Source organism: Ornithodoros turicata, chromosome 6, assembly GCF_037126465.1.
Source record: "Ornithodoros turicata isolate Travis chromosome 6, ASM3712646v1, whole genome shotgun sequence".
Lineage (NCBI taxonomy): Eukaryota > Metazoa > Arthropoda > Arachnida > Ixodida > Argasidae > Ornithodoros > Ornithodoros turicata.
Genome location: NC_088206.1, coordinates 72,202,946 through 72,223,585, shown reverse-complemented (window position 1 = coordinate 72,223,585; position 20,640 = coordinate 72,202,946). Strand labels below are relative to the sequence as shown.

At 43.4% G+C, this 20,640-nt stretch overlaps 3 protein-coding genes across 4 annotated transcripts; 1 reads left to right on the top strand and 2 right to left on the bottom strand.

Moving 5' to 3' along the window:
* Nucleotides 1-5,790: 5,790 nt before the first annotated feature.
* Nucleotides 5,791-10,261, bottom strand: LOC135397300 (kelch domain-containing protein 2-like). Its single transcript, XM_064628773.1, has 10 exons — nucleotides 10,035-10,261; nucleotides 9,817-9,887; nucleotides 9,085-9,306; nucleotides 8,905-8,995; nucleotides 8,333-8,410; nucleotides 8,005-8,144; nucleotides 7,800-7,912; nucleotides 6,640-6,800; nucleotides 6,085-6,131; nucleotides 5,791-6,014 (listed from the first exon to the last, which is right to left on the bottom strand). Exons 1-10 carry the CDS (start codon nucleotides 10,137-10,139, stop codon nucleotides 5,882-5,884), a joined length of 1,161 nt encoding a protein of 386 aa, XP_064484843.1. The 5' UTR covers nucleotides 10,140-10,261; the 3' UTR covers nucleotides 5,791-5,881.
* A 1-nt stretch (nucleotide 10,262) lies between these two features.
* On the top strand, nucleotides 10,263-15,943 carry LOC135397299 (fumarate hydratase, mitochondrial-like). Of its 2 annotated transcripts, XM_064628772.1 has the most exons (11): nucleotides 10,263-10,351; nucleotides 10,585-10,656; nucleotides 11,226-11,351; nucleotides 11,440-11,550; nucleotides 12,164-12,340; nucleotides 12,857-13,012; nucleotides 13,098-13,209; nucleotides 13,634-13,714; nucleotides 13,804-14,007; nucleotides 14,261-14,477; nucleotides 15,451-15,943. In XM_064628772.1, exons 2-11 carry the CDS (start codon nucleotides 10,618-10,620, stop codon nucleotides 15,656-15,658), a joined length of 1,431 nt encoding a protein of 476 aa, XP_064484842.1. In that variant the 5' UTR covers nucleotides 10,263-10,351; nucleotides 10,585-10,617; the 3' UTR covers nucleotides 15,659-15,943. The 2 variants fall into 2 exon arrangements, with proteins under 2 accessions (XP_064484842.1, XP_064484841.1); XM_064628771.1 differs by lacking the exon at nucleotides 10,263-10,351 and having other exon boundaries at nucleotides 10,402-10,656.
* Nucleotides 15,863-20,461, bottom strand: LOC135398723 (seipin-like). The gene is made up of 9 exons (XM_064630106.1): nucleotides 20,416-20,461; nucleotides 19,921-19,985; nucleotides 19,779-19,854; nucleotides 19,637-19,704; nucleotides 19,438-19,572; nucleotides 19,271-19,368; nucleotides 18,345-18,535; nucleotides 17,635-17,715; nucleotides 15,863-17,197 (listed from the first exon to the last, which is right to left on the bottom strand). The coding sequence occupies exons 1-9, from the start codon at nucleotides 20,459-20,461 to the stop codon at nucleotides 17,130-17,132; spliced, it is 828 nt and encodes a 275-aa protein (XP_064486176.1). The 3' UTR covers nucleotides 15,863-17,129.
* Nucleotides 20,462-20,640: the final 179 nt, after the last annotated feature.

Sequence of the window (20,640 nt, the reverse complement as noted above, 5' to 3'; positions counted from 1 at the left end):
TTTATTTGTTTATTAATTATTATATCTTAACGACGAGGTCGCACCTGTCGAAGTTCATATCGAAACTATAGTGTCCTTTTATTCCTCGTGGGCCCCCCCAGGCAGCACACTATCCTGGTCCATTATTGTCCTATACAGGTCCTATATATATGTCCTATAGGTCCTATATAAGACCACGTTTCCCATTGTTCTTCCAATATAATCATTCCTGCATGGGAATGTTGGTCCAAGGTTGCCATCAACCGGTCAATATTCGCTGGTCACTAGAAATATGGTTGCCATATAGCCATGAAATAGGCGATATTGGCTGAATATAATACGGGCAATGTGATCTACGTATTGCTGAGGAGTAAACCATATCGGGTGGAAGCGGGCAACGCGGTTCGAATGTAGCCGGTAACCAAACAACATTGGCTCAAAGTGGGCAATGTGGTCTGCATATAGCCGTCAGTCAAACAATATCCCGTGAAAGTTGGAAATATGGTCGACATTTTGCCGTAGAAAAATAATATTGGATGAAAGTGGGCAACGTGGTCTACATATAGCCGCCGGCCAAGGAATATTGGCTGAAAACTGCCAATATTGTTTACATATAGCCGTCGGCCAAACAATATTCCATGAAAGTTGGAAAAACGATCTAGATATTGCCGGCAACTCAACAATATTGGATGCAAATGGGCAATATGGCCAAAATATAGGCACCGACCAACGAATTTTGGCTGAAAACAGATAATATGGTCTACAGATTGCCGTCGACCAAATAATATTGGATGCAACTGGACAATATGGTCGACATTTTGCTGTAGAAAAATAATATTGGATGAAAGTGGGCAATATGGGTCTACACATAGCAGTCGACCAAATAATATTGGATGCAACTGGGCAATATGGTCGACATTTTGCCGTAGAAAAATAATATTGGATGAAAGTGGGCAATATGGGTCTACACATAGCAGTCGACCAAATAATATCGGATGCACCTGGGCAATATGGTCGACATTCTGCCGTAGAAAAATAATATTGGATGAAAGTGGGCAATATGGTCTACACATAGCAGTCGACCAAATAATATTGGATGAAAGTGGGCAATATGGTCTACACATAGCAGTCGACCAAATAATATTGGATGCAACTGGGCAATATGGTCGACATTTTGCCGTAGCAAAAATAGTACTGGATGAAAGTGGGCAATATGGGTCTACATATAGCCGTCGACCAAATAATATTGGATGCAGCTGGGCAATATGGTCGACATTTTGCCGTAGAAAAGTAATATTGGATGAAAGTGGGCAATATGGGCCTACATATAGCCGTCGACCAAATAACATTGGATGCAGCTGGGCAATATGGTCTACACATAGCCGTCGACTAAATAATATTGGATACAACTCGGCAGCATGGTCTACACGTAGCCGTCCACTAACGAATATTGGCTGAAAACTACTAATATACTGTTTACATATAGCCGTCGCCCAAATGATACTGCATGAAATAGCAACAGTGTTGTACCCGCTACCCGAAAAAGGTAGCGCAATACCGATACGCGCTACCTGAGCAAAAAGTAACGAAATCCCGATATCGTTACACATACCTAAAAGTAGCGGAATACCGCTACCGTTACCCGTAAAAAGTAACGCGATACTTCGTGCGCTACTTTTTAGGAAAGAAACAAACAGTATCGTTGATGACGTACTTCAAACGTCTTAAAATAATAAAATAAAACAATATCTCAAAATAATAAATCGACGTCCAATGGAGGTTACACGTAGGTTGCCTGAAGGCTAAAATTTTGAAAACCGTTTTTTTACAGATTTACTAAAGCCTACTCGATATCCTGCATATCTTTTTCTCTTCCTCTAAAGCAAATAAAGCACAAAGCAAGTCTGCCGATAAAAGGCTCAGCAGCTTTGTCACAAAAAGAACTCTGATTGCCCGGAAGGAGAAGTTAGTAAACATACCATGGTGTGCTTTTTCAAATTGGACGTTGACTTCCTTGACGCACAGATAAAGCTTTCCCACCGAGGCGCATAGTAGACATCTGAACACCACGCTACTGTTTTGTACTGTAGCAGGCCATGGTCCCTCCATTGCAGCGGACAAGAAATGGCAACTGTCAAGCACCTGAGCGCACGTGGTGGAATGTCATGACTCATAGCTAGCGAGGACGGCTCCAGAATGGAGTGACGTCAGTTTGCAGACAACCCCGACAATGCACCAAATCTTCAAGAAGGTTCATCCCAAATAGGGAACACGTGGAGGACACATCCTCTTTGTAAGATAACGGCCTCTGTGCCCTCCTTTCGGCTATTTGCCCGGTCTTCCCAGAATGAGTTGTGATATCGGGCAGCTTGATCGAAGGCAGGCAGAGTGGAGGTTTGATGATAGGTCGAAGTCGAGTTGTCGCGAACCCCAGCTCGGAAAGTAGCGGTAGCGCTCAAAGATTACGCTACCGCAAATTTGTAGCGGAAGTACTTCTTTCGTTACCAGTTTAAAAAAGTAGCGCGATCTCTACTCCGCTACCGAGAAAAGTAACGGATACGGTAGCGCCGCTACTAGTAACGGCGCTACGTACAACACTGAATAGCAATAGGGTCTACATATAGCCCCCTTCCCCGCCACACATTGACACAAAGCTGTGTCAATTTAGCACTAGATGAAATCCTTTTGTGTTCTCAACAAACGTGCATGTTCAGCGGCGTAATACTTGTACTGTTCTACATCGTTTACGTGATCCTGACTGGCAGTTTCGCGGAAGTTCATGTATAACGATACTCTGATATAGGGATCGGATTTCTTTTCATATTTTCTTTTTCTTTATATATATATATATATATATATATATATAAAGAGAGAAAAAAAGCCATTAAAAAATAAGAAAAATGACGCTAGATGTGTTTGAAATTCAAACTTACAGATTAAGATGGCTTCTATATATATATATATATATAAATTCCATTTCTTCATTCAAAACAACTGAAGACACAAAGATGTGTCAATTTAGCACCAGAGAACATCCTTTTGTGTTCTCAACAAACGTGCATGTTCAGCGGCGTAATACTTGTATTGTTCTACATCGTTGACGTGATCCCTGACTGACAGTTTCGCGAAAGTTCATGTACAACGATACTCTGATATAACGATCGGATTTCTTTTTATATTTTCTTTATATTTTTGTTTATATATATAGATTCCACTTTATATAGATTTCATTTTTTTCATTCAAAACAACTGCAGACACAAAGCTGTGCCAACTTAGAACTAGATAAAATCCTTTTGTGTTCTTAACAAACGTGCATATTCAGCGGCGTATAATCCTTGTACCGTTCTACGTCGTTGACGTGATCCCTGACTGGCAGTTTCGCGAAAGTTCATGTATAACGATACTCTGATATAACGATCGGATTTCTTTTTATGTTTTTATATTTTTATATATATAGATTCCATTTTATTTAGATCCCATTTCTTCATTCAAAACAACTGCAGACACAAAGCTGTGTCAATTTAGAACTAGATAAAATCCTTTTGTGTTCTCAACAAACGTGCATATTCAGCGGCGTAATACTTGTACTGTTCTACATCGTTGACGTGATCCCTGACTGGCAGTTTCGCGAAAGTTCATGCATAACGATACTCTGATATAACGATCGGATTTCTTTTTATGTTTTCTTGATATTTTTATATTTTCTTTTTATTTTTATCGGATATCTTTTTTCTTCAATAAACATATCCCCCTCGCCGAAATCGAACCTTTGGTAGTGCATTTGGGAGAGGGAAACGCGAGGCGAAATCCTCCTCCCCATGTGAAGTCCGCAAAGAACCCCTCCCAAAATATTTTGCGGATTTTGTTGCTTTGTAGCCGATTTCGGCACAGGACCCCAGAACAACCATTCGAATACACCACTTCAGAAAATCCCACGCATTGCATCCTGGACGCTTGCTGAGCGGAGGAACGCATAGTAATCCTTCACGTTTCGCTTCCGCTGGCCTTGACCATAGGCGGGTATTTTCCTGCGGCCTCACTCCATCTCACGAACTACAAACTTTATCGGACTCACTCACCCCCAACAAATTTCCCTCACTAGTAACTTAACCTCAACCGCCTTCACCCTGATATTTCATTTTAAATCTTAACTTCACTACCTCACCTCAGGGCATCGGGATCCCGAAAGGCCTCACCATCCTCATCCTGACGTGCCTTCACCTCATGAGGACCCTCATGGCCTCACGTGCCTTCACCTCGTGAGGACTCTCATGGCCTCACGACCCCTCATCCTCACGAGCCCTCGCCTCGTGAATACCCTCAAGGCCTCACATGTCCTCGAGTCACTAGTAGGCACATGAGCCTCAAAAGAACTTCCGGTCATGTGAGGACCCTCACGAGTGAGGGTGCTCATGAGTGAGGCCTAGACACGTCGTGGACAGTGGACCGGTGGGGGAGACATCGAAACGTCCAGGAGACACCCGTTTCTTTTAGTATTAGTAAACTCCCACAGTTCAAAGCGGCGCTAGGCACTCTGGGACTTTTTGAACTCGTCTATTCGCCGTAAGTGCAAGTACAGTGGACTCGCGTAAGTTCCAATCCCGATAATTCGTACTTTCGGGTAATTCTAACAATTTCGCTATGTTTTTAATGTAGTGATAAACTCATTAATTCGATAGGGCACCGTGAACTATGCGACGAACAGGCGAGCGCAAAACGAATATTTAGTCGCTTGGGTTACTTACACAAAGACATCGTCTGCTGCTTCCTGCATGTGAGTTGCTTGAAATGTGCTGCACATAATGTCTTCATGGGAGAAATAGTAGCCCACCGATAATAGACCTCTCCCTCTTTGTAAACAAATGACGTCATCGTGTTCGACAGCGCCACCGTTTTGGTAGAGCTGAACTATGCTCCAAGCTATGGCACGAACAAGGTCGCACCCGAAAACCACGCTCTTGAGGGGATTACGATGATCCCTGAAAGGGACGCGACCTTCGGTCCCACTTTTCTTTCAATAGGAGGCAGCGAACAAGTGCCCATTCGTGGAACCCAGCCCTCCCCTTCCGATCTGTCTACCAAACTTCATGATGACGTCTCACGGGTAGGGGTTTATTCGCAGACTTTTCCAATTTTTCAGACGAGCCGTTAGCAACGTCAAACACCCCGCAGGACCGATGCACTATCCGCGTTCAATAATTCGGACCGTACTCATTTCGCTTCAAATCTGCATGGTTTTGGGGGACTTCCCCCGACCGCCCGACATTTCGTACTGCGTCACAAAGGCGGCCACACCCGACATGACGCATGCGCAGAAGCGCGTGCGGGAAGGCGGACCTTATTTGCGCGCGACCGAAACCGGACCGAACGCTCCGCTTCGGACAGTTGCAAGAGCTCTAATCTTTCAATACGCGTGTCTTCGACAACGAGTATCATCGAGTACCGCAAATACTGAAGTGTCGTCCTGAACTTCAAGTGAGCGTTAGGGTGTCGATGATACTGCGATAAGCACTCTTTGTAGAACATTGCGAAATGTGCTTTATACGTGCGGATACATACATAAGGAACCTTAATTTTGCCATGCAGCATACACGTAGACAAAAAAACTGTTAATTCGAACTTTCGATAATTCGAACAAAAATATGTGGTCTCGCGGGGATTCGAATTAACGAGAGTCTACTGCATATTGGACAGTTTGTTTTCCGTTATAACTGTCAGTTAGAATGCTTTGGAATGCAGTTTATGATAGAATGCAAGGAAAGTATGCACTGCCTAAGCAATATAGAAAGTGCCTTTAGGCAAACATAGAATGAAGAATTATAGAGCACCGACATTTATTGCAATTTGTGCAGTAATAAATTATCGTTCATTTATGTACAACCTTCTCTCGACGTGCTCGCATTAACAGCCGGCCAAGACGGAGCCAAGTGGGCTCCCGTACTTCTGACACAGGGCTTCGGACACCGTCGGCGGCAACATGCGCAGCATCGGCTGCAGGAAGCGGCCAAATTGAGACACTTTCTCCAGGCAGATCCTGGTAAAGAAAAACTCCCAGTAAAGATCCAGAGCAAGGTGAGATAAGGCTCAAAGACACTGTGGCTTACAGATAAAGGCTTCTCGGTGAGAACTGTAGCAGGATGATGGTATCTTCCTGTTCAAGCAGATAAAAAGTCGTGCAGATAAAGATCAAGTCATTGATAACAACACTGCCGCTTTGCCGCAGGACAGATAATGAAAATACAGTCGAGTCCGCTTATTACGATCTTCGATATAACGATAACCCCGATATTACGATCTTCGATATAACGACAACCCCGATATTACGATGAAATTCCTGGTTCCCCTCAGCTAACCCATTGAAGTACACATAAGCAAGACATCGATATCACAATCATCGCTGATGCTGATGTTGACAAAAAAAATATAATAGGGAGTGGATGATTTCGTGAACCACCAGGTGGAGCTGAGGGAGAAAATAATAGCGCCCCTGTGTTCTAGGAGCTTTCGTCCTCAACTGTGGATAAACAAGCGTTAAGCAATATTGAGCAATACATATTTTACGCAAAGGAACAAAAAAAGGGAAAAGAAAAGGACTCTCACTTCACGCGCGCCTGCTTTAAAGCGAGGTTCAACCGCATTTATCTCGTAAAAAGACTCACCGCCTTGACCGTAGTGTGCCCAAAAATGTTCCCTGCGCAGCCTCCAAAGACGACCACCTCGTCTTCCCGGCTGAGGCAGGCGGAGTGCCATAGCCTTGGAGGGTATTCCCTCTCCACCTGGACCCACGTCTTGGGTCCTACGAGGTACAGCCAGCAGTCGCCTGGGCAACGAGAAAACTCAAAACTCCGTCGCCGTTGATGTGACATCGCGACAGCCATGTGAAGCAGCTCAGCTGCCTCAACATGACTGACCGCTGACCAACTATTACGTCTGGCCGAAGCAAAAGACTCAGGTTGGAAGACGCGACTGTTTAGAACAGAGACTGTCCTTGTACTGGGCAAGACGTAGAAGAAATGTATGTGTACAAAATATCCCGACCCGAGGCTTTTGCTTCAATCTACGTTCGCCAGATTGCTAGCACTTTTCAATAATACAGCTGCTGTAAGGCAGTCGAAACACAATCCCAGAAAATGTATATAATTTATAATAATTAATAATATATAATATAATAATAATAATATATAATAATTTATTCAATAACCTGAGCCCTCAGTAGTCTTACATCATTATTTTCGTCACAATTACGCAATCACAATTAGTTTTTCGAAAGATTTAAACTGAAAATTACGACCAACACTGTGCCGAAGTCTCCACCAACTGTGCACTGCCTGTCAAGTACTGCAGCAAAGCTGTGGTGCATGCGCGCAACACTGAGTCTAAAAATGAAAGAAGTCGGCTATGTGTCGGCTACGTAGTCATCCCGAGCAACAAGCCAGTCAGGAAACATAGACCACTGTTGCTCGATAAATTTGAGTTATTTCCTGCCAGAAGTTGCCCCGAGCTGTTTCACCGCAATTTTACTAGCAAGTTGAAAATATTCAGCATCACTACACCGCCAACATAACCTGTGTGTCTGCCACTTTACGGTAAAAAGACGCAAGCCATACTTTATGTACGTATGTGAAAGTTACGGTACCTTTTAATGATATTCAAAACTTTTTTTTTTTTTTGCTAAAACACAAACGTTGCAACATGGACAAAGTTGCGGTACTTTTCTGCCATACAAGGTGTATAACGATGTAAAATAAAAACATTTATAACAGTTTGTTTTTTATACTTTATGGTTTCAGTTCACGTGGTATTGCCAGAGGTCACTTACTCAGTGGTTCTTCCGATTGGCTAAAGCCACCGTAAAGCACAATGTGGCCAGCAGAGACCCCGGTAAAGCTGTGCCAAGACCGTCCACATGGTTTTCTCCCTGTCGTCTCGACTCTGTAGTGATGATAAGATAAGATAACAGAAGATAAGTTTACAATAGTATGGCACTATGCGGTCGTATATTCGCTTTTGTTAGAAGGACTTACTGTCCAGACCAGGCCATCGCTTCATTGTCGAAGACGTGCAAGTCGTTTAGTCGGGTGCCAAGATGGCGTCCTCCGAAGACATACACCAGTTCTCCCATCTGGGCGGCTGCGTGTGCTGCTCTGGGAACGGGGGATTTTCCCTGGGGAGTACAACAATACATATGTAGTCTATGTGTACATATGTAGTACACACCAGTAATTTCAAATAGTTTGGAATTCCATTCCACTTGAAGACCTATTATTAAGATGACGGACTGGTTATGCAAGTCAAAAACCTGCATATTAAGGTACAACAGCGTAGATGTGGTACAGTCGCCAAGAGTTTTACCTTGTACAAGGGCCAGTTCCATGTATTTGTGACAACGTCATATTCTACAAACTGGTTGCTCCACCCTCTTCGATTATACTGCAAAGAAGAACGGGAGTAGTGTTGAGAGTTTCTCTACAGTACCCCGTCATTACAATGAAATTGTGTTATTCAAATTACTGCTTTTTACAGCGCTTTACACTGTCTGTCGACGCGTTCTGGACCAAATTATTGTAAACGTTCCACCAGCTGACTCCCCATAGTGGACGAGCCTAGCTGACGAAAGTTCAAAGAGCAAACCAAGCTTACGTATTTGTTTCCCTTCGTGCGAATGTTTTAGTGCCACTTTTGCCGCCGCTTAATGCAACCTTTTTCTGGTTCTGTTGACTTCATGATGATGAGGGTTTACTTTAATGATCTGTCTCAACCAAGATGCCCAAAATTTTTCTCTTGCCGAAGGAAAACTGCGCTTACACGCCCTCTACAAGTAACCTACTGGAAGTAGAAGCGGCTGATTCCATACGACTAAAAATTTAATCCTCGACGAAAAATCGTAATATTATAACACTTATAGTAGGCCCAAAACAAATCACCCATGCTTGAGTATCCATGACGAAATGGAAGTCCGACTGTCTCTGTATTCCGTGTGATGGATGCACTCCAAATCCACCGAAGAAATATAGCCTGCGTGAAACAAAGGCACAGAGGTCCATCATCTCCTTTTAATACGGTAAGGAAAGAAGGAAGTTGAAAATGAATCGGCAAGTCCTCACTTCTCCTTGTAACACCAGCCGACCATTTTGTCGCAGGGGGTCGGTGGAGCTCCTAAGGGTTCCATCAGTTCCCATATCATTGAATTTAAGTTCAACCTATAAAGGCGGTTCGTGTTCCCGTTGCCCCGGAAACCACCAAAGATGAACAACTGATCCGTGGAAACAACGGCAACTGCTCCCGAGGTGCCCTGTGGGACATTTCCAACTGTCTGTCTTAGAAACCTGAATGAAAAACAGCGGAATTATCTCAAACATTGCAAAACATAAGCCAAGTTCACTGCGTGCAACAATATCCGTTAAAAAAGGAAGAAGAAAAACATTAGCGACCGACAATAAGCAATGTCTATAGTTTAAAGAGTGTTACATACCGCTTGGTAAAGCGAGCACAAGAATATTTTCTACTGAAATGAGAGTAACGGCGGTTCGTCTTGCCAGAACGCGCTGATAGATTTTTTATATATATTTTACTTAACACTCTACGTTCATTTTTGTATTCTTTCTTCCTAATCGTTACTTCTTTCTGGCAAAAACGTTTGCCTTTATGTATTTTTTTCTCCCTCTCCCTCTTCTGACGCAGTTGTTTGTCAGTACGTCACCGAGCCCAAGTTTGTAAAAATGGGATGTATCTCGTAGCACTGAATGTTGACACTGTGGCAAAAGAGAGATCTATGACCTTTACAACACATCCGAAAGTAACTTCACGTTTATACTTTATAACGCGCTTTTACGAACCATTTTTCCATGAAGGTGTCATAAAACCAAACTTTGTCTCCGGGAAGGTACTTCGTCGCATCCATCGTTTCCTTAAAAGAGAAAATGATCTCTGATAATCTTAGCTTTTAACAGTCATCGAGGTAGCTGCAATACGAAACATCAATTCTAATCTTCTCTCATTTTCTTGTCGGTTATGTACAATGATGCAATACTAAACAAATTAACGTTACACTCACGCGATAGCCACCCCAGACAAGTATTCCATTTTTGTAGCTCGCAGCCACATGTCCGGTCCGACGGGACGGTTTAGGTATGTCAGCTTGATCGTCCTCCTCCATCATGTGTCATCAAGTCATCCAACGTGTATTTTGTTCAGAAAGGAAAGAAATTTTGCTTGGTCATGAGCACATCACAGCCGCTAACGCAGACATTCGATCTTGTTTACGTCGATCGCCGCACTCCTAGCGAGCGACGTTGAAAATAAAACGCAATGTAATCGGAGGTACAAAAACGAGTTTTCGCCTTTACGCGATATTGCGGCGTGGTTGTTGATGTAAGTTTTGACAAAATTCTTGTTAAATTTCAGTGTGTCTGCATTCTGTGAGACATCCGCTAGGCGAGGTGTCTGCTGCCGCCGGCTTTGAGAGGTCATTTCAAGTGGAGTGCTGCTTATCCCTCCGTGCAGTTTATATTATTTATAAGTTAATAACGCGAGTTGTTATCAGTGTCACGTGTGCATCCTTATCGTCTGCTACCATGAAGCTTCCAGTTTCCCTCATCTTGCAGCTCAGGCAGGCTGCCCTACGAAATTCTGCGGGAATGGCACTGCATACCTCTGCAGTTCGAGGAGCAAGTGGGGTAATGTGAAATTTTATTCCTTCCTGAAGTGAAATATAAATGTTCACAATAACACGTAGATATATTCACCGAGGTGCTGATCCTTGACGTGGCCTTGGGCGATGAGGCACCGGTAGTTGTCGAGGTTTGCAGCATTATGGCTGAAGGATTTTACAGAAATCTTATGTGTTACAATGCAGCGTGGGGTCAAAACTCTATATAGATGAAAATTCGCCAGTTGTTCAGAGGACATGTACAAAGATGATTGGGGTAGCTTCCCAATGATGTTTCTGGATGTTTCCAGCAACACCTGACTGTCGATATGAATCCTGGCTTACTGTGGTGACAAACACGTTAACTTTTGTCCTATCAAAAGATCTGAGGATAAGATCGAGGTCCTGGCTTCCTTCTGCGTCGGTGGATGATATTGTAACGGTTCCATTTATTACTGTGTACAGGGTGGCCTGTTGTCTAATCACTATACGATCTCTTCAGTCAAGAGGGGTTACAATAAAGTTTTCTGGTCTCTTAGCGTGCAAAAATAAACATTCGGGGTTTGCAGTTGACAATTTTTTTTTTCACGTTTGTAGGCAGACGTCCGGATCGAGTCTGACACCTTTGGCGAGCTGAAAGTCCCCGCCGACAAATATTATGGCGCGCAAACGATGCGGTCCATGATTAATTTCAACATCGGAGGTGAACATGAACGTATGCCAGTACGTGCTTTATCTTACCCATGTTCACGAAGATAATTTTTCAAAATCAGTTTTAGAAACCCACGTCTAATCTCGACCCTCATTTCAGCTTCCAGTGATCAAGGCCTTTGGCATCCTGAAGAAGGCTGCAGCAGTTGTCAACAAGGACTACGGGCTTGACCCAAAATTGGTGGATGCAATCGTAAAGGCTGCCGATGAGGTTAATAACTTTGACGGAAGCTTTAGACTTTTCATTTGTAACAAAAAGCGAAACTGAAGCTGGTTAGGGAAGCTGGAATTAACCATGCTTTCCTGGTCAACTGGATGCCAGTTCTCTACCGCGATCCAGGAGCACATGTGGAACTGAACAAAATGGAACAGATCCAAAAGTGAACTGAAAACTAGTAATTAGCTGTTATATTATCATCATCTGGCAACCTGGGGTAGAATTCAGCTTTAAAGGGACAGTCGTATCCGGAAACCCATCTGTGAAACCGATACCATTATGTTCTTGTCCGAAAAGTGCCTAGATATTAAATGAAGGAATTTTAAAGATCAGCGCTGCTTCCGCAGCTGCAGAGGCTCCGGCGTCTGCTGTTGTCATGTATTCCATCGAATAACAGTCGAACTATATGCCACTATTTCGCATGGTAGTTTTGACACTGTGGTCAGTGGTCTACGAGGAATAAATTGACACTGTAGTTTGGAAATCGACTTGAATGGATGTGACTGTTCCTTTAATGTTAAAAAAATGTTAATGAAATGTTAAAGCTTGTACAGGAGAATTAGCTCAAATAAAAGAGTCATTCGTATTATTTTTCTTTTTTTTTTAGGTGATAGATGGAACGTTGAAGGACCACTTTCCGTTGGTAATCTGGCAGACGGGATCGGGCACTCAGTCGAACATGAACGTCAACGAAGTGATTGCCAACCGCGCCATCGAAATCCTCGGCGGAAAATTGGGGAGCAAGACTCCAGTCCATCCAAACGATCACGTCAACAAGAGTCAGGTGTGCTTCTATGTTCATGGTACAGGGTCCTCCTCTAGATAAAGTACAACACTCGTAATGAAGAGCAAAAATTAACACACAAAAAACTGCTTAGTGGCTGTTAGCTTGTGTTGCAACACTTATTAGAAATGTAGATGCTCGAAATTTGTCAAAAAAATATTTAAAAATAATATTAATATAACACGAGCGATTTTGGTTTCTTTTTACGCTAAAAACATGATAATGAACACTAGTTGTCTTGCAATGTAAAGCTATGAATTGTCATAAAAATCAAAGCTTCCTCTGAACTGAAGTTCCTGCTTTACAAAGTTGCATCACATTTACAAAGTTACATTACCATACAGCGTTCATGAACGTTTCAACATTTGCCATATCTACATCGTGGATGAAATGTAGGACTTTATTCTGGGAAACCCTGTGTCTTGCTTGCTGTAATCACGTGGCTGTAATGCATGCGAATTAAGCTACAGTATTAACCATCCAGATTGACTGTATGAATGCCTCCTTTCTTTTCAGAGCTCCAACGACACCTACCCTACGGCAATGCACATTGCTGTCGCCATGGAGATCGACACGCTGCTCTTACCTGCGCTCAAAAAACTTCACGGTGCCCTTCAGGAGAAAGCGAGGGAGTTTGAGGAGATAATTAAAATTGGTAGGACACACACACAGGCGAGTATCGCTGTAGCTTCCTTTAGACGTTTATAGATCGCATGGGGACTGACATTCGTACGCATATTTCTTTTCAATCTACTAGGATGCTGTTCCTCTGACGCTCGGACAAGAATTTGGTGGATATGCCACTCAGATCCAGTTTGGAATTGAGAGGGTGAAGGCAACTTTGCCACATCTTTATTACCTGGCTGCAGGTTGGTTGACTGGGACTTGCCTCATGTTTGCCCTCCCTTTGGCTACCTCGCTTATGTCACTGTACCATCCACAACGACACAGAATATCCTCAGGATGTACGAATAACGTCCTAACGGATTCGTACGTCCGACAGATGTCTGAGGGATATCCGTCGGACGTGCGAATTCGCTAGGACAATATTCGTACCTCTAGATATCGTATATATCCACCGAATATCCTCAGGATGTACGATTGGCGTCATAACGGATTCGTACATCCGACAGATATCTGAGGGATATCCGTATATAGTCCGCATATAGTCGGACATGCGAATTCGCTAGGACATCATTCGTACATCCACAGGATATTAGCTGTTTTTGGAGCTATGAAACATGTCACTCTTTAACAGAGGCACAAAGTTCACAGAGTAACCTGTTTGTGCAGGCGGTACGGCCGTTGGAACGGGCCTCAACACGCGGGTGGGATTTGCGGAGAAGGTGGCCGAAAAGGTGTCGTCGTTCACAGGTGACACACGCATTTGTCTGCACACACAAAGGGTTGCATAGAGAACAGTCTAGTTTCACGACCCAAGTTGTAACTGATTTCTCTGGCAGGTCTGCCCTTTGTGACCGCACCCAACAAGTTCGAAGCCCTAGCGGCGAACGACGCCATGGTGGAGGTTTCGGGTGCCCTGAATGTTGTCGCGTGTAGCCTGATGAAGATAGCCAACGACATTCGTTTCCTCGGATCTGGGCCACGTTGCGGATTCGGCGAATTGTCGCTGCCCGAGAACGAGCCTGGGAGCAGCATCATGCCCGGTGAGATTTGTTCCGTTGCAAAGGAGTTGATCTATGGGCACCACCCAGGGGCACGTGTACCACATCTTGGCTGTAGCAAAAGTCCCACATTTCTGCACTTTTGTATTTCGTGCCTCACACCCCTCGAAACCTGTTTTGGTGTCACATACACCCCTCATAAATATTCGAATGGTGTCTCTTATAATATGTGTCAGAGATTTATATCAAATTTATTTCGATAAGATCTCTTTTCCAAACTTGCCGACTGTTCCAGGCAAGGTGAATCCGACCCAGTGCGAAGCCGTTACCATGGTTGCCGCCCAGGTTATGGGAAACCACGTAGCTGTGACGGTCGGCGGAAGCAACGGCCACTTTGAACTCAATGTCTTCAAGCCCCTCATCGTGTCCAATGTCTTGCGTTCCATCCGGCTCATTGCGGACAGTTCGGTCTCCTTCACGGACAACTGTGTCAGTGGCATCGTTCCCAACAAGTAAGCAGTTGAAATCGCGCGCTAACTACATAGAAAGTAAGCAGAAAAAAAAAGCATTTGGATTGTTGGTTCTGGTTAACCATTAATCTTACTATACAACAAAAATTTGACTGAGATTAAATTTCAGCTTTCAGCGTCGGACTCAAATTCAAAATCGATTTTTTATGGGCAGCGCATTTTTTTGCCGTTACTTCCAGTTTTTGTTGCGTCAAGTAATCCAGCCAGTGATTCGAGTCAAAACTTGCTGGTTACACCTCGTCATGACTCAAAACAATTCTCAATCACCTTTATCACGGCCGCACACACTCATTTTGTCCGTCAAATTTAGGCAGCTCATGGTTACCATGGTCACAATGGAACACAGTCCAGATGCGAACGGGCAGCTCATACTTCTTGTTTATCTCGGAAACTACGAAACTCTGCTAGATTAAATTTCACACCTATTTTTAGAGCCTGAAGTTTTCGGGAAATATTTTTTTTCTAAATTCGGGGGGTAAAAATCGGGTAAATAAACGTGCGCACTAAATTCATGCGAATTCGGGTGAAAAAACTTCCATTACGCTAAAATCGGGGGGGAAATCGGGCTCAGTTATTCAAACTAACTGTAGCGGTTTGGTACAAACGGTGATGTAACTGCATTTTTCTGCAAAACAAGTAAGTTGGTGCATTCCTACAGACATCCGAGAGAGGGCAATTTGCCTGGTAAAAATCAGGTTCCACCCCAAAAAGGCACGGGGAAGAATCGCGTAAAACTCTAAAACTTCAGGCTCTACCTATTTAACACCCTCTACACATAACTTACTGCGGGGCACAACTCAAATCTCGCAATCGCTCGACGGTAAAGCTTCCGAACGTCGGGGAAGGGGCGTCGTTACAATTACTTTCCCTCCCCCCCATCTCTCTCTCTCTCTCTCTCTATCTCTCCCATTGTAGCTTCTTTCCTAACCGTCGCTACTTATTTTTCACAACACAGGGAACACATAAAAAAGCTTCTGCACGAATCCCTGATGCTGGTGACGGCACTCAACCCCCACATCGGCTACGACAAAGCTGCCAAGATCGCCAAGACGGCCCACAAAGAGGGCGCCACCCTCAAGGAGACTGCCATCAAGCTGGGAATCCTGACGTCGGAACAGTTCGACCAGTGGGTGCGCCCGGAAGACATGTTGGGTCCCAAGTGAGAGTGGACGTGCTCTCTTCGGACATAATTTTTGTTTTACCTCGTTGCAAGATATTTTGGTTTGCAAATAGAAAAAGGAAAGAAAAAAAGGATGTTGCAAAAAATGGAAGGTGCGGTTGAATCAGTTCCGGCTCCGTAGGGTGTCCTCCATTTTGGATGGACAAAATGTACAGGTTTTGCAAGATAAAGTACTACGTTTACCAGGTAGTGCCAAGATTATGTTTATTCTGTACTGTAAAAATAAACACTGGGAAAGGGGGGCTTTGAAGCGTTCCTCAACAGTGTATATATTGTGCCTTTGAAAATGGTGTCCAAAATTTCAAGGTGTTTTCAGGGTTTTTTCGTAAATTATACGGCGCAACACAAAAGATGCGAGGCATTGTCCAGAAAAAAAATATTTTGTACGGTGGTCTGTTCACATAGACCACTTGATGAATGGAACAGGGCTTCCAGCAATGCTAAGTGTGTAATATATACTTCGGTGCACTGTTTAACTGCTAAGAGGCCTTTATTAGAGAGAATTGAATTCAGTAATTCTGCATCCATAAAATTGAATAGACTTATTTTCTGATTTATCACAAGTGCAGTATTTCATCCAAAAATCCTGAGTAGCTGTGCAACCTTTCACACTCTCAGCTGAAACACAGGAACAGCTGTGTTGCCACACGTTGTGGGCAGATTCTAGCACGATTGTTTCTCTGTGTTTGAGAGTTCTTAACATATTATATCTTAATATTTCGAAATTATCTCTTACATATGCATTCAACTCAAACCCTGTCCAGATGCTCAGGAATCTTTACAATCTTGAACGAGTTCATACTGCAAGTACACAAGGCAAGAACTTTCCTCGGTGGAGCCATCCTGACGAAAGGCCTGACATCTTGTGCTTTCCACTCTTGCCATCTGCATCACCACACCTCACGTGATACCCAACGTCATATCACGCCACCTTTCCCAATGCGCTTTTCCGTTTACCTCTAATTCTGAAAACTATCATGGGGTACTATCACAAAGCTGAGGTATCAAACCAAGCACAAGACTCGGTACCTCTTTTTGCAAGTATAGTACAGAATTTGTACAACTCTACAAATCCACTGGAAAACATTTGTCCATTCTGCGTTCCGAAGCTTTTATTTTATTCAAAATACTATTTCACAAAAATAATCTGGGTTTCTCATCGAAAGGTACAATATTTCACACTCTTAGAGCTGTACAACCCCATCATAGTCAACCGCAATAGATAAAGAAAATTAAGAATTTATATTGACTTGCATAGAGAAGTAGTATCGCACTTCTCAAATATTACTGCACACAAGTCGGAGATATATGAAATAGGGTAACTTTGCGTGCGGGCTTCACCTTTGACATTTCGCGCAGCAATGATAGGAGTGAAACTCGAAGTTGAGCTCAATTAATTAATCAATATAATCCATCCATATCTCGCATGCCACGATAGACGTTCAGCCTCGCACTTAGCTAGTGGCGGCTTCGGCTTCGTCCAGAACCTGGTTCAGCACAGCACAGTCCCTCTGCTCCAGATCTGCAAGAGGATATTCTTTCTTTAACTGTACTCTCTTCTGTTGTTTTGTGTTAATGCAGTAAGGCAGCTAGGGCTATGAACAGTGTATGAAGTAGGGGCAGAAGGAAACAATTAGGGGGGGTTAGTACGCAATCCTGCACCAACTTCACGGGGAATTGCAGAACTACGGAACACCTCTGACAAGCATAGTTGATGGAGGGATTTGAACCCGCCACCTTCCCAGTCTTCTTCATGACGTTGGAACTGTCACACCGTTAGTGTTAATTTCATTTCATTTCATTTATTTTATTTCATTCTACACAAAATATATCACAACTGGAGACCATAGACATGGAGGAGCCAGAGGGAAAAAATGTAGGCATTAATTAACTAACTTAATTAATTAATTAATTAATTAACTTGATTGAACTTATAAATGTCTTTTTGATTCTGATTACCTCTTCGCCTCCTCACTGTGGTTCTGGACGTGCTGGCAGTTTCTTGGACCACGTCCGACTGACCTTCATCTGGAGCAGCTGCTGACGGCAGAAGAAGCGATTTTGTTAGGTGTAAGAAATGATAGTTTAGTTTGAAGTAAGACGTGTTGACCATCACACACGCTCAGTACGTTTTATAGATAAGGTGTTTGGGATGACCAGCCTGGAAAGAAGATTCCTTCCAGAATACGAGTAGTACAGCCTCGTGCCTTTCGGGTTTTATGTTTTTTGAACAAAAGTCGGGTAGAAATCGGGTTTTGTGTCAGGAGCTGCAAAATGGGGTGAAATCACGTGATAAGAGCATATTTTCAGGCAGAAAAGATTTAAAAAATGCAGAGTTAAGATTTCGGGGGCCCATATCCAAGCGAGCAAAATTGATTTGATTGATTGAATTTGAATTGATCCAAGCGAGCAAAAGCCAAGAATTACAGTAGAACCTGTGGTCCCATGTTTTGAAACCCGAGCCATGAACAACTGATATCACGAAGTTTTTTGTCAGTGATCCGACCAACTTCACCATAAATATATTCTGCTCTACAATTTCTGTGTCGGTAAGATCCAGATAGATAAATAAATAAATTGATCGATTAAATTGATTGACCGTCACAGTCCTCTAGGTTTCTGAATAATTAATAAATAAATAAATTCAGCATGGAAAGTGTGGGGCTCACAGGTTTCTTCCGTGTTTGAAGATTGCTCCTTGTCTTCATTATCGTCTGCTTCAGAGGTCGGTGGCTTTGGTTGCCTCTCTCTGATCGGAGCAAACCGTATCCAGGACAAGACTGACACCATGCAGATGAAGCAGACGTTTGTAGAAATTCCTACGAGTGCGGACAGCAGTGGCCAGTAGTACAGAATGTACCTGGAAAAAAAGTGTAAGGCACGTGAAGAGTTGTCAAAGAATTACCATTACCAGACAGGAAGGTAGAATGTAATAGGTCACGTGCTTCCATTCCCTAAAAGTGCAAGGCTGCTCACTTTTTTGGCATTTCACAAATGGTGTGTTTGATACGATAGGCGTTGGATACGAACAACCGCAAAAATGTTCTCGAGGCAGGATGTGTCGTTACCTTGCTAACAATGCACTCTCACAAAAAAAAATAAATAAATATTGTGTTGCCAGATTGTCGAGGCAGCTTATTCTTAATTTATATTGACTCGGGCAGTAATAAAACGCGTTGGACGCTCAGATGGCAAAACACACATTTACTTTGCTAATTTCTTTTACTTATTTATTTTAATTACCCAAAGGATTGCCAATGAATGTACCTTAATAAGGCCTTTAATCAGGACTGAAATTTATTATTTGCGGTACAGCAAATGTAATTAAAGTAGCGCAGAAGTCATTTTTAACACCCTGTTTTTCTTTGTGTAAAACTGCTAAGCGGGCCAGTAAGATGCACCGTAAGAATTAATTCATCCAATAGAGTCATAATTATTGCAGAAATTGAATTTAAAGTACGCCACAAAAAGCGACCGTGTGCAACGTCTTTCATCGGACGTCTTGATGCGAAAATTTTCTGGATGGCGCCCTCTGTACTCCTTTAAAGGAGCTACGAACGCTTTGATAACGGGTGTCCTTCTAACGCACGCTCACCTGAGGCCGCTAAAGTCGGCGTAAATCTTCAGCGTGGCCGTGTAAACCTCGATGAACTCGTTCCGCAATTCCACCTCCGCGTGCGTCGACGGCTGCATCTGTTGAACGTTCGGAAGCCACATGCACGTCCACTCCGCCTAAAACGTGCACTGCAGGGTCGGACTTACGTATGGCTCCTCGTAGCTTTCGAACAGTCCAATCAAGACCACCTGTTTCTCTTCGGCCGATCCGAACAGAAACATGGGAATGTAGAGCAGAGTGTAGAAGAGGCGTACCACGAAAGATTTGTAACGCAGGCTTCCCTGAAAAAAAGAGACTTCGCGTCTGCCGCGGCACTTAACAATCGCGGAGTCTTCGAGAGCTTACCGAGCGGAGAGAGGATCGCACAACATTACCTTCCTTCGAGAGCATGTCCAACTTCACCGTGAACATTCCTGTAGTCACAAGAAGGTTCGGTTAATTTATCTCCAAGACACCGAAATTTTTTTAATTTTTTTCCCCCACTTGCCTATCCTCTGATTGGCTTCAGACTCTGGCATCTCCAACTCCAGGAATATCTTGTACTTTTGTCCTGGCATCAAGTGCTGTGGTGCGAGAATTTTAGAAAGAAGCGGTAAAAGATTTTGACACTATGTTTACCTCACCAGCACCTGGTCTTGCAAGGGCGACCTTCGAAACTGGGAAGTAGCATGCGCCTTTATGACAGGTTCTTGGCCTGATGGATTGCAACGTGCAAGAATTAAAAGCGGGAGTATATAGTAAATAGTTCTAAGTAGTCACGGCAACCTCAAAGTAGACCATAGTTCGAAAAGCGCAGCTGGACACACGACCCGTATGTAAAACTTCCTTATAAAATAAATTCCTGCTACAGTTTAAGCTTGTTTCTGTGTGTGTGTGTGATATGGGTTTTGATGCATGTTTTTCGTCTGCAAAGAAAATGTCCAATCGTGCCGGGTTAATTTTTTTTTTAATTCCGTGTTAGCGCAGCCTAGCAACTGTGAATATGAGCGGCGTACAGACGTGGACAGATGGAGAGAGGGCAGAAGGAAGGAGTGCAGGGGGGCATGCCGCCCCATTGAAATGTACATGACAACAGACCACACGAGAAAAGGGGATGCCAGTTAGGTCACGTAAAAGTTACTTACTCGATATAAAAGTGGACCTGATAAATATGTTGCGACTTCGGCACATAAATACTGTAAAACATGCCGTAGAGCAGAACTGACGCCCAGACGATAACGGAAAAAATGACTGCGAGGGAAACAATTCTAGAGACTGCATTTTGGATCCCTCCAAATATAGTGAAAGGCAGACGAATAATTTCGATAATCATTGCTTTTCAAGGAGGGAATAGCTCAAACTGCATCATT

What these genes read in the sequence shown, in the direction of transcription:
- LOC135397299 (XM_064628771.1), top strand. Translation starts at nt 10,555, where the DNA reads ATGAAGCTTCCAGTTTCCCTCATCTTGCAGCTCAGGCAGGCTGCCCTA. An exon ending in GTGAACATGAACGTATGCCA is followed by an intron (nt 11,352 to 11,439) that starts GTACGTGCTTTA and finishes CCCTCATTTCAG; the next exon opens with CTTCCAGTGATCAAGGCCTT. An exon ending in AGTGGCATCGTTCCCAACAA is followed by an intron (nt 14,478 to 15,450) that starts GTAAGCAGTTGA and finishes TTCACAACACAG; the next exon opens with GGAACACATAAAAAAGCTTC.
- LOC135397300 (XM_064628773.1), bottom strand. Translation starts at nt 10,139, where the DNA reads ATGATGGAGGAGGACGATCAAGCTGACATACCTAAACCGTCCCGTCGG. An exon ending in CCAATCGGAAGAACCACTGA is followed by an intron (nt 6,801 to 7,799) that starts GTAAGTGACCTC and finishes CTCGTTGCCCAG; the next exon opens with GCGACTGCTGGCTGTACCTC. An exon ending in TCACCGAGAAGCCTTTATCT is followed by an intron (nt 6,015 to 6,084) that starts GTAAGCCACAGT and finishes TTTCTTTACCAG; the next exon opens with GATCTGCCTGGAGAAAGTGT.
- LOC135398723 (XM_064630106.1), bottom strand. Translation starts at nt 20,461, where the DNA reads ATGTGCCGAAGTCGCAACATATTTATCAGGTCCACTTTTATATCGA. An exon ending in GGTCGCCCTTGCAAGACCAG is followed by an intron (nt 19,855 to 19,920) that starts GTGCTGGTGAGG and finishes CTCGCACCACAG; the next exon opens with CACTTGATGCCAGGACAAAA. An exon ending in TGCGATCCTCTCTCCGCTCG is followed by an intron (nt 19,573 to 19,636) that starts GTAAGCTCTCGA and finishes TCTTTTTTTCAG; the next exon opens with GGAAGCCTGCGTTACAAATC.